This window comes from Gorilla gorilla, chromosome 4 (genome assembly GCF_029281585.2).
Source record: "Gorilla gorilla gorilla isolate KB3781 chromosome 4, NHGRI_mGorGor1-v2.1_pri, whole genome shotgun sequence".
NCBI lineage: Eukaryota > Metazoa > Chordata > Mammalia > Primates > Hominidae > Gorilla > Gorilla gorilla.
In genome coordinates, this window is record NC_073228.2 from 70,210,926 (window position 1) to 70,223,674 (window position 12,749).

The 12,749-nt window shown below is 57.8% G+C and overlaps 1 protein-coding gene across 1 annotated transcript; it reads right to left on the reverse strand.

Moving 5' to 3' along the window:
* Positions 1 to 2,417: 2,417 nt before the first annotated feature.
* On the reverse strand, positions 2,418 to 12,229 carry LOC109026822 (ATP-sensitive inward rectifier potassium channel 12-like). The gene is made up of 2 exons (XM_019026560.4): positions 12,112 to 12,229; positions 2,418 to 5,458 (listed from the first exon to the last, which is right to left on the reverse strand). Exon 2 carries the CDS (start codon positions 5,400 to 5,402, stop codon positions 4,101 to 4,103), a length of 1,302 nt encoding a protein of 433 aa, XP_018882105.4. The 5' UTR covers positions 5,403 to 5,458; positions 12,112 to 12,229; the 3' UTR covers positions 2,418 to 4,100.
* Positions 12,230 to 12,749: the final 520 nt, after the last annotated feature.

A 12,749-nucleotide genomic window follows, 5' to 3' on the forward strand; every position in this document is an offset into this window, starting at 1 on the left:
CACCAGCGGGGATCGAGACAGCAGTCCCTGCCCCACAGAGCTCGCAGCCTGGTGAGGACAGCAGACAGCAAGCCTGGGGGTGATGACTGCCTCCAGAGGGAGCATCTGCCATCCCTCACACTGGGTCCGGAAAGGCCTAGACTCGAAAATTGAGGAACTGGGTCTGCTAAGACCTGAGGGGAAAGTGTCAGGCAGAAGAAAGGCACGTGCAAAGGTCCTGGGGTAAGGGGACATGTGGAATGTCAGGGAACCCAAGGGACAGGGTGCCTGCAGCAGAGGGGCAGGAGCAGGAGGGAGAGCAGGGAAGGTTGGGCTGCATGGGGTGGGCTTGCAGAGGTGAACGGGCAGGGAGCAGCTGGGATTTTATTGCCAGTGTTAGGGAGAAGCCAGGGGGTGTTTCAGACAGGGGGCTGCAAGGCCTGATTCTGGTTGTAAGAAGACCACTCTGGTGCTGGGTGGAGAGTGGGCTGAAGGGGGTCCGATGTGTCCTTGGGGAGCCCCCACTGCTGTTGGGGAGCACACAGGCAGCTCTAATCTGGGCTGTGATTCCTCCCGAGTTGTGGGGGTCCTCCCTGCAGACCGGTTTTAGGAAGGGCAAAGTGGAGATGAGTCCAGGGCAAGCCCCAGCTGGGGCATCCCTCCACTGGCAGAGACCGCAGCCCAGCCCTGGTCACCAGCAGGCAGAGGCCCTGAGGTGTCCAGTGCCCAGCAGGGTGGCAGCATCTGGGTCAACTGACTGAAGGGCCCAGGGCCTGGCTTAGATCCCAGCTTGAGGAACTACCCTGTGGGGGCCTCGAGCAAGTCCCTTAGCTTCCCTCGACCAACCTCCTCTAAAATAGGTTAGCAGTGCCTCTGAGGCCTGCTGACAGGGGCCAGCCCAAGATCAAGGGCGGGGCCTGACAGACCTCAAACTTCAAGCTCGCAGGCACTCAGTGAACACTCACAAGCTCTCCACCCCCATCCCAGCTCTACCTCTTTTAAAGCAGATTCTGGGTTGGGCTCACATCATCCCTCGAGAGGCAGGGAAGTGCATGGAAGTCACGCAGACCTGGGGTTAGGCCTGGGCTATGTGTTCCTTGCTGTGACCTTGAGCCAGAGCAGCACCTCCACGTGCCCCTCAGGAGGGCGGGCAGTGCCAGTGCAACCTGACTTAGCAGAAGGCAGGCACTGAGGAGCACTCACTGTGTCAGGGTTCTTTCTCCTCCTTTCCAACAAACCTGTGAGCTGGCCATTCTTATGAACACTCCCTTTTTGCAGATCAGGAGACCGAGGCTGGAGGGGGAAAGGGATTCACAGGAAGTCCCCCAGCAAATGAGTGGCCTGCATTCTTACCCAGGGCCCTTTGCGGCATTAGTACAGCCAGGACAGCGCACCTGGAGACTCTACGATAAGCATTTGTTGAGCACCAACTGGGGCCAGGGCCTCATTCCTATCAGTCAGTGCCATGGGAATGGCCCAGAGGGCTTGAGTGGAGTGGAGACAGATGCCACCGTGTTTTGGCTCCAGTTGGCTTAGATCCTGCTACTGGGGTCCCAGGAGGGCCCCAGAGTCAGAAAGGAAGTCCCCACCAAACCAAGCCACCTCCAGGGTCCCCCAATCACCCCAAGTCCAATCCAAGGGAGCTCCCACTGGGAAGCCTTCATGACCCCCTAGGCCCTGGCACCCAAGCCCCTTCTCCACATTCTGCCATGCATGGTACCATCACCCAGGAATGACTCGGGCAGGGGATTCTTATCCGGGGTTGTCTGGAATCATCATCAAAATCCTGCAGAAAGAGGGTGCCCTGAGTCCTTTGCTGATGCAGAGGAGTGGAGAACTCTCCACTCACATAGTTTGGGAAGGGAAGGAATTCTCTCCCCACAAGTCCCTGCTGAAGACCTTGGAGATCTGGGGCTGAGCCTCAAGGTACAGATGAAAGTCTAGTTTCCCAAAATTGGGCCGTGTGTGTTCCCTCACCCCACCCCAGGCTTGTCTCGTCACCTCAGTGGAGACACTGGCACGCTCTGAAACTCTTCCTCAGCCCCTGCCTGCTACAAGCTGGAGCAGGGCTTCCCCTCCTGGGAAAGGAGTTGCCTGTCTCAGGTCAGCCTCCCCCAGCTGGGGAGGGTGCTGCTGCAACAGCAGGCACCCAGTACATCCTTGCAGAAGGAAGGGAAGGCAGGAGGCTCGGCCCTGCCACCTGAGAGAGGTGACATTATGGGATAAGCCCTGTGTGCTTCCTGGAGACCACTGGGAGCTGCAAGGAGGCTGAGCTCTGTTCCATCTCCCAACAGCTGCCACCATGCCCCACCCTCACCCATGAGGAAGCCCCAGGAAACCCCCACCCAAGGCGGAGGCTAAGGAAGCCGGGCGGACGCCCAGCACGCTGTGGAGCCATGCAGGGGACCTTCAGAAAACACATCTCGACACAGGGGACCTCAAAGAGATCAAAATGCATTTAATGTGGTCTAGTCTCATCGCCTACGTCTTTAGATACTGCTATGTATTGAAAATAACATGAAAATTCTCCAGTTTCACCATTTAAAATAATTTGACATTCTATGACCTCACGCAGGGCAGACACCCTATACAGGGGCCTCCCAACAGTGGCTCCTCCCCACCCCCCAGGACCCTCTGGGTGGGGACTGGGCAGCACAGCACCAGCAGAGGCTCAGGGGGTGGCCACCGTGCTCTGAGCAGCAGGCATAGGCTGCACACAGACACACACTCAAGTACATGGGTTCACATGGGCACACACACAGCCTCCTACACACGAGCCAGATGCACACGCTCACTTCCGGTCATCCCAGTTGGCAGGAGGGGGTGGTGATTCCTCTCCTTTCCTAAGATCTTTCCTCTGCCATTCAGCGCTCACCAGGGCCTGGCTGTGCCCTGCCTGAACTCCGCTGTGCTGCTCCAGGTGAGGGAGGGACAGGATGTGGTCCTATGTCAGGCAGACCTGGCCCCTGCCACCTTCACAAGGCAGACAGAGGGGCTGGAGGAACTTCAGCAGTGGAGGTATGGGCGAGGTGGGGTGGGACAGACTTGGGGGGAGATGATCGATCCCAGAAATAACAGGATAACACGGAGTCTCTAACGCACGACTCACACTGTAGGCCCAGTGGGGACCGGGCTGCCAGCTTCCTCCTAGCCTGGGATCCTGACTTCTCTTCCCAAGGAGCCATCCCAGCCTATGGCTCCTAACCACCCCTCACTGTGGAAGGGGCGGAGGCCTGGACAGAAATGGAGAGAGAAGCAAAACAGGAAAATTGAGGGTGGGAGGAGGAACCCTCGATGGCAAGTCCCATGCCTGGCCCTGAGACACATCTCTAAGGTACAAAGGCAAACTCTAAAAGCTCAAACCAGTTTCTTCCCAGACCCACCCAGCACCCCAAAGACAGCAGAAAGCTTTTATTAAGATCATTAACATGGTCTTGATTTTTCTATCACAAACAGAGCCTAGCTGGCTCATGAGCTCGACAAAGTGCGGTCCCAGAACACCCTACTTGCCCAGGGACTGCAGTGCCCACACACACGGGGAGAGGCCGGTCCCACCTCGGGGAACCCTCTGGAGCCTCCAGCCAGCTGCTGCATCCCGGTAGACCCATGGAATTCTAATTGTTCTTTTTGCCCCCTATGAATTAAAATAATTTTTTTCAATTGCATGGTAATTTTTTTTTTTTTGTAAACAGTCTCACCCAAGCTAAGGTCGAGAAAGCTGAAACCCGGTGTTTCTCCCCATGTTAAAAACCAGCAAGGAGCACCGCAGCTAGCCAGCCTTGGACAGCAGAGGCTGGACCCACCATCAAGCTGAGCTGCTTCCCCGCAGGCTGCAGCTCCATCTTCAGGCAGAAGCCCTGGCCCCCGTGGCCTGGCCCCGCAGGAGGCCACTTCTTTGCCCTGAGCCTGTGATAGCCTCTGAGGCCGGGGGCTGCCGCTCTGGCTGCCCCCTCTCCGGCCAACCTTCTGAGGCCGTTGCAAAGAAACATAAAACAACTAAAACGCTACTGAGTCTGCAACGGCAGGGCACTGGGCCCGTTCTGCTCAAACCCGGGGCCCCTGAGCAACCGCGGGGCCTCTCCCCGGCCCGGGGTGGATGCTGCATGTCTGCCAAGGTTGGCTTAGATCTCTGACTCCCGTCTGTAGCGCCGCTGCTCCAGGACCCCGCCGCCAGCCTGGAGTCTGTCAAAGTCATGCCTGGCCTGGGGGCTGAGGCCGTCCCGGCTTTGGCTGTCCTGGTCTCCGTCCGCCTCATCCTCCTCATCACGGCTCAGGAAGGCCAGCTCGTTCTTGTAGCAGAAGGAGTTGGCGCTGGGCAGCAGGAACTTGTTCTCCACCAGATCCTTTGCGCTGCAGCGGGGTGTAGAGGGCACCTCATAGGTCTTGTAGAAGTGCGAGTAGTCGATCTTGTACTGGTTCTTCTCGAAGAGCACGGGCTCAAAGCGGTGACCCCACAGGATCTCATTGGCCAGGTAGGAGCTGCGGGCCTGGGTGGTCATGGCTGTGGCCTCCACCATGCCTTCCAGGATGACCACGATCTCAAAGTCGCCCATCTGCAGGTCCTGCCGGCTGATGCCGAAGAGCGGGCTGGCCTCGTCAATCTCGTGCAGGATGGTGATGGGTGACACCAGAAAGATGTGGTCCAGGTCCTTGTCAAAGCCCACATCTATGTCGATCTGGTCTAGCGGGATGTAGTTGCCCTCCTCGGTGACCCGCGGCTTGATGAGCTGCACGCCCACATGGGCCTCCACAATGTGGCTCTTGCGCAGGTTGCCCACACGCCACATGAGGCAGAGCTTGCCATCACGCAGGGCCACCACGGCGTTGTGGCTGAACAGCAGCATCTGTACCCGCTTCTTGGGCCTTGCCATCTTGGCCATGATGGCACCAATCATGAAGGAGTCGATGATGCAGCTCACGATGGACTGGGCCACCGCCATGAAGACGGCCACCACCGGGCACTCCTCCGTCACACAGCGCAGCCCATAGCCGATGGTGGTCTGCATCTTGATGGAGAAGAGGAAGGCCGCCATGAAGCCGTGCACCTGCATCACACAGGGTGTGCAGCTGAGGCCCTCAGCCGGCTCCAGGTCACCGTGTGCCACCGCAATGACCCAGAAGATGACACCAAACAGCAGCCAGGAGACAAGGAAGGCCAGTGAGAAGATGAGCAGCATGTAACGCCAGCGGATGTCCACACAGGTGGTGAACATGTCAGCCAGGTAGCACTGTGGCTTCTTGTCTATGTTGGCGAACTCAGTGTTGCACTGGCCATTCTTCTTCATGAAGCGGTTGTGGCACCTGCGCCGCGTGTGCACCTTGCCGTTGCCGAAGCCATTGGCGCCCGACATGGTGACCAGGTGCAGCCCGTCCTCCTCCGATGACACGATGCTGTAGGGGTTGGCCCGGCTGGCCACGGTCATCCCAGGGGTTGGGGGACCCTGGCTCTCCCCCAGGCTAGCTCCAGGCAGGGCGGCTCCTGCAACAGACAGGACAGCATGTCTGGCTAGGCTGGTGGCTCTGGGTTCCTCCACCCCCATCTCAGGGCCACCAGACATGACTGGAGGATGCTTCCACCTTGACTGACCCACGATCGTGCTCTGGTCTTGCCTAAGCCAGCTCCCCACTCCACCTTCCCAGTGTGAGTGGCCACCCGCTTCGCGCCCCCAGCAGTTCCAGCCAAAAACCTCAGCTCCACACCTCACTCCCACACTGAGGGCTCTGAAGAGTCTATTTAGGATCCAACCCCTTCTCCCACCCTCAAGGCCTGAATCTCACCAGTGCCTGCCCAGCCAGTTCGGGGCACACCTTGCCAGCCTCTCTGCCTCTGCCCTTGGCCCCCCAGTCTCCATGGCAGCCACAGAGGGCATGTGGAAGCTGAGTCTGTGCCTGTCCCTCCTCTACTCAATGCCAGAGGCCCCCCAGGACATGCAGGACCTGCACAGGGAAGCTCCTGACCCCTCGGACCTCACCTCCCAGCCTCCTCCAGCAGACTCCCCTTCCAGCCACAGCCCCTGGCCCCAGGCTGTCCCTCAAACCCACCCTGGACACCCTCCCACAAGACATCTTGCCACTGCCTCGCCACCTGGGCACCAGAGGCCTCCTTGTGCCCCAGGAAGACCCATGTCCTATCCCTGCTATATCCACAGGACTGCCCTTTCTAAGGGCACAATGGCGGCGGCAATAACAGTAACGTAGCTGGGGGCACTCAACCATCAACCCAACCCCGAGACCACCACTCCCTAAGGGTAGCACATTTTCTTTTTTTCTTTTCTTTTCTTTTCTTTTTTTTTTTTTTTTTAGACAGAATCTTCCTCTTGTCACCTAGGCTGGAACGCAATGGCGCAATTTCAGCTCACTGCAACCTCTGCCTCCTGGTTCAAGTGATTCTCCTGCCTCAGGTTCCTGAGCAGCTGGGATTATAGGTGCCCACCACCACATCCAGCTAACTTTTGTATTTTAAGTAGAGACGAGGTTTCATCATGTTGGCCAGGCTGGTCTCAAACTCTTGACCTCAGGCGATCCACCTGCCTCGGCCTCCTGAAGTGCTGGGATTACAGGCATGAAACGTTTTCTCTTTTGCTTCTTGTTGTCCCTCCCAGGGCCTAGAATGCAGCCTGCCACCCTTGTCGCCACCCACTTTGAACACACCAAACTGGGTCCCAGCACCCTCCTGACACCCACACGCCCCACTCTACAGTGTCCACCCACATGCCATGCTTGCAGCTTCTTGGTCACCAGCAGTGCCAAAGGGGGTAAGATCTGGCACCCAGACATGGGCTGCACCCTGGCTGCCATCAGCCAAGGGCCCTCCCCAGCCCCTGCTTCCCGCATCTCTAAGGAAGATTGCAAGGCTGCTACCCTGGCACCTAGGCAGTGCTCAGGGGTGTCACCTGTTCCCAGCACCACCCTCAGCTCACTGCAGGCAGCACCTGGCTCCAGGCCAGCCTACTGCACATTCAGGCACCCCAAGACAGGCCCCGCAGCAGGACATCCATGCCAGCCAGAACAAAGCCTGCTCTCAGCCACTGACGTGCCCACCCCCAGGACACACAGGCTGCACTGCCCCCACTAAAGGCCCCACGCTGGCCTGTCAGTAACAGCCTAGGGCATCTGCAAGCTAGGGGCCATGGCACCACCTGGCCCACAGCCATATCTGGATGGCAGCCTGCCTCGGCTGGGCTAGGCTGGAAGCAGGGAGACCTGGGCCTTCCAGCATTAGCCCCGCATGGAGGAGCTGGACAGGCCCACCCCTCCCCGCCCACAGGGATCCAGCACCCCCAGTCCCAGTCCAGTCACACCATGACCTCAGAGCTAGACAAAGTCTTGTCCCTTAGCACGCCTGCAGCCACGTTTCTCAGCTACAAAGATACTGAGGCCCCAAGAGAACATCCTGGGGGGCTGGCACCACTGTGGACCGGGCGCTGCACACAGCCTTCTGCAGGCCTCTCAAGCCCTCCAGGGAGGGGTGGGCCACCCTCCTTTACAAACAAGGACCTGGAGGCCCAGAAGCCAGAATGGACTTGTCCCAGTCCCATAGGCAGGAGGCAGCAATGCCAGGATTCAGCCCCGGTCTGTGTGACTCAGCTTCTGGCCACGTCCACACTAGTCTGGGCCTCGGAGCGGGTGCGGCCTCTGACCTCTGCTCCAAACACCTGAGCAACAGGTGATGGTGGAGCCGCCTGCACAGCCAGGCTGTTGAACACTCCCAGGGGCTGCCCGGTCGCTCAGCCCCGAGCCCGCTGGTCCGAGCAGCACACAGCAACTGCCGCCTGAGAGAGACACAGGGAGAGCAGGTGGGGTCCTGGGCGCCTTGGAGGACAGATCCATCAACAGCTGCCCTCAGATCATCCTCTCAACAACCCGGGGGTGCAGCCACCATCCAGGTTCAGAGAAGTTAAGTGACTCCCCCCAGGCCACACAGCCATTAAACAGGAGAGTTGAGTTTTAAACCACCTCTAGCGCAGTCTCCCACCATGGGCCCCCAAGCTCTGCAGGGATGCCTTTCCCTACTCTGCCATCTTCCGCCAACACCGCTGCGGCTGACCACCTCACCATGATGCTGAGGAGCTGGGATGCGGGGCCGGAATGGTGGACACTGCTTCTGCCTGGGCCAGGAGGTAGCGAGCCGGCGGCAGGGGGCACCCCTGAGGCTGTGCTGGGAAGGGGGCTCAGCCCCAGATTCCTGGACCCTCCAGAAGGAGGCAGCCAGGGCCGGGGCACTCAGACAGTGGCGTGAGGCCACCAGCTGACAGGGGCTGGATTTGTGTGGCCCAGGGGCCTTGAGGGACTTCCAGAGGGTCATGGCTGCTCCAGCCCCTGCTCCGAGCAGCTCAAAGCCTGCAAGGAACAGAATCACAAGAATTAAAGGCCAGAGAGCCCGGTCTGCATGTGCTTCCAGCAGCTGGCAGCCTCAAAACTGGCCAGCTACCAGACTGGTGAGGGTGCTGCCACAGCTCCTGGCATCTCTGCCAGGGCTGGGCACCCCAGACCTGCCCAGATGGTGTCATACAGGCTTGGAAACCCCCACTTCTGTTGACGTTCCTCTCTGTGTGGTTTTACCACACAGAGAGCATCAACAAGGTCAAGTTCATGCCCCACTCCCTCATTTCTCAGAGCCAAAAACTGACAAAGACACCTGTCCCAGGACCCCTGGAAACTGAGCAGAAGAGAGAGTTGGAGCCCAGAATGTCAGTCCTCAGCCTCACACAGCCCTGCTCTGCCGTGTGTGCGTGTGTGTGTGTGAGAGAGAGAGAGAGAGACCCTCCCCAGGGGTGCTGGGAGCCCCCTCACTGGGCACTTGGTGTATACAGCACCACAAAGACAGACCCAGAAGGGGACCCTGGCATAGAAACCCTAGCACCACAAGCTAGACAATGTCTCAAGAACACTCCTGCATAAACACAGGTGTGGCAAGAAGTTACACAACCATGCGGCCTTCAAGGTCACAATTTAAGAAATAAAAGACAATATCCTCCAACAGGGACACACAGGCCTTTTTGGCTCTTGCTCAATGGGGTGCATACAGTGAAATCAGACAAGACATGAAATCAGAGAAACTGTTTTGCTGGAAGAGGCCTTAGCAAGCAAGAAGGCTGGCTCCCCACTTCACAGATGGGAGAACCAAGTCCAAAAGAGAAAAAGAGACTTGTCCCAGGTCACAAAGCAATTCAAGGGCCAAGACAAGGTGCTCACTAATAAAGTTAGGACCGTTTTCCGCAGATACCCAGGTTGGCCTGCCAGGGTCCCAGGGTCACCGGGAGGGGAATGGGAGAGGGGCGCTGGGGTACACTACCTGAGCTAGACAAGGCGGTTTCAACACCAAGGGGCAGTGAAGCAAACCCAGGAGGGAGAGAGCAGGCAGTGGGGAGAGAGCGTGGGCCCAGCAGACCCCCGGAGATCCCTGCTTTCCTGCTGGCCACAGTGCCTACAGACGCAGCCTCCCAGCGACCAGTCCACTTGAAGAACAGACCAGGGCCTGGGCTGGGAGCTTTTAGAGAGGATGCCAGATGGCAGCTGCCATGTGACCGAGGGATGGGGTCCAGGAGTCACCGGGAGGTGCTTCCGGATGGAACTGGATGCCCCATGCCCACTGCCCTGAGGCCCTGGGCTTCTCAGGTTTCGGTGACATCCGGGAGGAGCCCAGGGCAAGGCCTGGACCCACATTCCCAGACACCAAGAAAGCACTGACCGGCAAGGAGAGTGCAGGCGCCTGCATCACCCAGGGTAAGACATAGGGACTCGGAGGGGGAGGTGCCAACAGCCCCCATCCCCCATGCAGAGACTGTTCAGCCAGCTGGGGCGCCTCACGAGGCACGAACACAGCACTCAGTATCTATCAAGTGCTTACTACCTGCCACGTGCTCTTCTAAGAGCTTTAATAAACTGATTCATTTAATCCCTTCCATCACACTGTGATTATTATGCCCATTTTCCAGATGAGCAGACGGAAGCCTAGGAAGATTGAGTCACTGTGAGGGTTACACAGCCTTTCAGGAGTGAAGCTTCCAGGCTGGGCTGTGAGGGTGAAACCAGTGCCCCACAACACCAACACCTGAGGCCTGACTGTGTGCGTGGCACTGCAATCCTTTTGGTCCCAAGCCCCTGCAATCCCAGGTGGTGATGAGATGTAGACTGCCGCAAATCGGCACTCAAAAGCACAGGTTCAAGGGCCCTCACCAGCACTCCAACCCACAGCCACTCACCCTCATTCGGAGACGGGGCACTCTACCTCATGATCAAGCCTCACCATTGGAAGACCCCTTGGAGATCACTCAATGCAGGGAAGGCTGGCACACGCCTCCCCGCCCAAGGTGCCTGCTCCAGCCTCACCCAGGCAAGCACCATTCCTCAGCCACAGAGCTTCATCCACTGCATCCGGGGCAGCTCAGAATCTTTCCTAATTCAGGCACCATTCATCAGATGCAGCACTGGGGCCTGGAAAGCCCAGCCCTTCCTTTGCAGATGGGGAGACTGAGGCTCTGAGCCAGTGGTGCCCTTGCTCCATCACATAGGGTGTGAGAGGCAGGGCTGGCTGCAGGGTTAGGGGCTGTTCCTCATGCCAGGCCCTGCCCAGGGTGTAGGACCACATCAAGGCTAGGCTGGGCACAGGCAGCCAGGAGGGGCACTCCTGGGGGACACTGCCAGAGCCAGGAGTGGGAGGCAAAGACGTGCTGGGCACACTGGGGCAGTGAGGAAGCTTGGCTGGATGGGGGAGAACCCAGGCTGGTGTGGAGGGGAGAGGGAGAGTGGTGGGTGGCATTCCTATGTCTCATAATCTGGGAAGAAGATGATGACCTCTTACGCCCAATCCCCTTTCCAGGCCAAACTTCCCCACCAGAGACTCAGCTGGCCTCTGTCCACCAAGCTAACCCATGGCCCTCAAACATTTGGGTCCAATGCCATGATGGCTTCCTATGCCAAATGCAGGCTAGGCCCGAGGAGAGAGGCAGCAGCAACACATCACTGTGTGCAGGGCATGGGGTGGTGGGTGCCCCACTGATATCCTAGGCCCTTACCACCTCAGGCCTGTCTCAATTCCTACACGAACCAGTGTCTCTCTGCCCAAAAGCTCTCTCTAGCCATGGGCACGCTCTGCCATTCAGAGGGCAGGCTGAGGAGCTGATGCTGCCACGACAGCTTTCAGTCAGTGACTGATGGGAGCAGGTGACTGGGACCCAGCAAGCTGCCCCTGGGAGGGGCACTGCTTCCCTGGCCTCCCCAGTGGGAGTCAGCTCCAGTGCCCCAGCAGTAACTGTATCAATGACATGCCCTTTATCACTTCCTTCTCTTTCTCACCTCATTTCCTTATTTCCTGGGATTGCCTCCCAGGAAACTACTTGCGCTGGAACTTTTGTCTCCTGGGCCTTCCTCATAGGGTCTCCAGTAGCCTCTCCACAGCATAGGCTCTTGAACCCTGGCCTCCCCTCGTGGATGCCCCACAACACCAAGTCTCCTCCTCCTCTTCATCCTCCTCCTCCTGCCCCACAATACTGAGCCGCCTTCTCCTCTGCCTCCTCCACCTCCTCCTCCTCCCCTGGCACCCTTTAGGATCCTCTAGCACTGGGCTTTTCCCATTCAGGCCAGAAGCTACTTCCCACCTTGTGTGAGAGTTGATCTTGCCCAGGCCCCATCTCTGACCAAGCTCAGAGGCCTAGAGAGGCTGATGCAGGTACTAGCAAAGAGGGGCACCCAAGAAATGCGCCCCAGCCAGATGAAGGGTGAAGGACTAAGCAGCTGAATGGGATGGATGAGGAGATGGGTGGAACAGTGATTGAATCAACAGGTGGGTGGTCAGGCAGATGGGTGGATAAATCGGGTTGACAGATGGGTGGGTGGATGATAGGGGTGACCAGATAGATGGACTGGCTAGGTGGGTGGAAGGATGGGTGGATGGATGGTTGAGCAGATGAATGGATAGGGGAATGGGTGAGGAACGGATGGCATGGGCGAGGGGATGGATGGAGGGGTGGAGGCATGGGTGGGTGGATGGAAGGCTGAGCAGATAGATGGGTGGAGGAATGGGTGATGAAAGGATTGCATGGTGGGTGGAGGGGTGAAGGATGTACAGATGAGAGTCTGGTGGAAGGAATGCCTAGATGCACAAGAGCATGTCAATGACTTCACTCTTACCTCTTGAGTTCTATCTTCTACATAATGGTGCTGAGTGGGCATGGTACTGTCTTCAAGGCTGAATTAGTAGTGGCTGCCATTTCCCAGGCACCAGCTGGAAAGGATCCAGTCACTAGAACATCCTAAAGTTAAAAGAGGAAAGCCAAGTTACTGCAGGCAGTGCTGCTCTTCTCAGAGGGGCTCACAAGTAAGACATAACCACATGAACCCACATTTCTGCTCACTTCCCCAGGGCCCCACAGGAGATGGAAGGGCCTCTGGCCTGCACCTTTGATGCCCCACACCTTCACAGCATAGCAACCATCCAGAACCAGAGAAGAGCAGAACAAGATGGAGTGTCAGAGAAAAATGACAGCTGACAATTATTGAGTGCCTATAGCATGCCAGACACTATAGTAGGCATTTTACATACATCATCTCACATAATCCTCACAATTCCACAAGGTTGGAACTATTGTTGTTACTATTCCAGAGAAGTAGTTAATGTGGTAATTCTCCCACTGTCACAAAGGAATTCAGGCCCTCAGCCTGTACTCCCAGCCACCACCTGCAGAGCCTTCCCAACGCCAACCTTGGAGCCAGTTGTGAATAGCTGGGTGGGTGGACGCATGAATGGGTGGATGGATGGATGGATGGAT

Excerpts from the sequence above, each read along its gene's own strand:
- LOC109026822 (XM_019026560.4), bottom strand. The coding sequence starts at position 5,402 with ATGACCGTGGCCAGCCGGGCCAACCCCTACAGCATCGTGTCATCGGAG.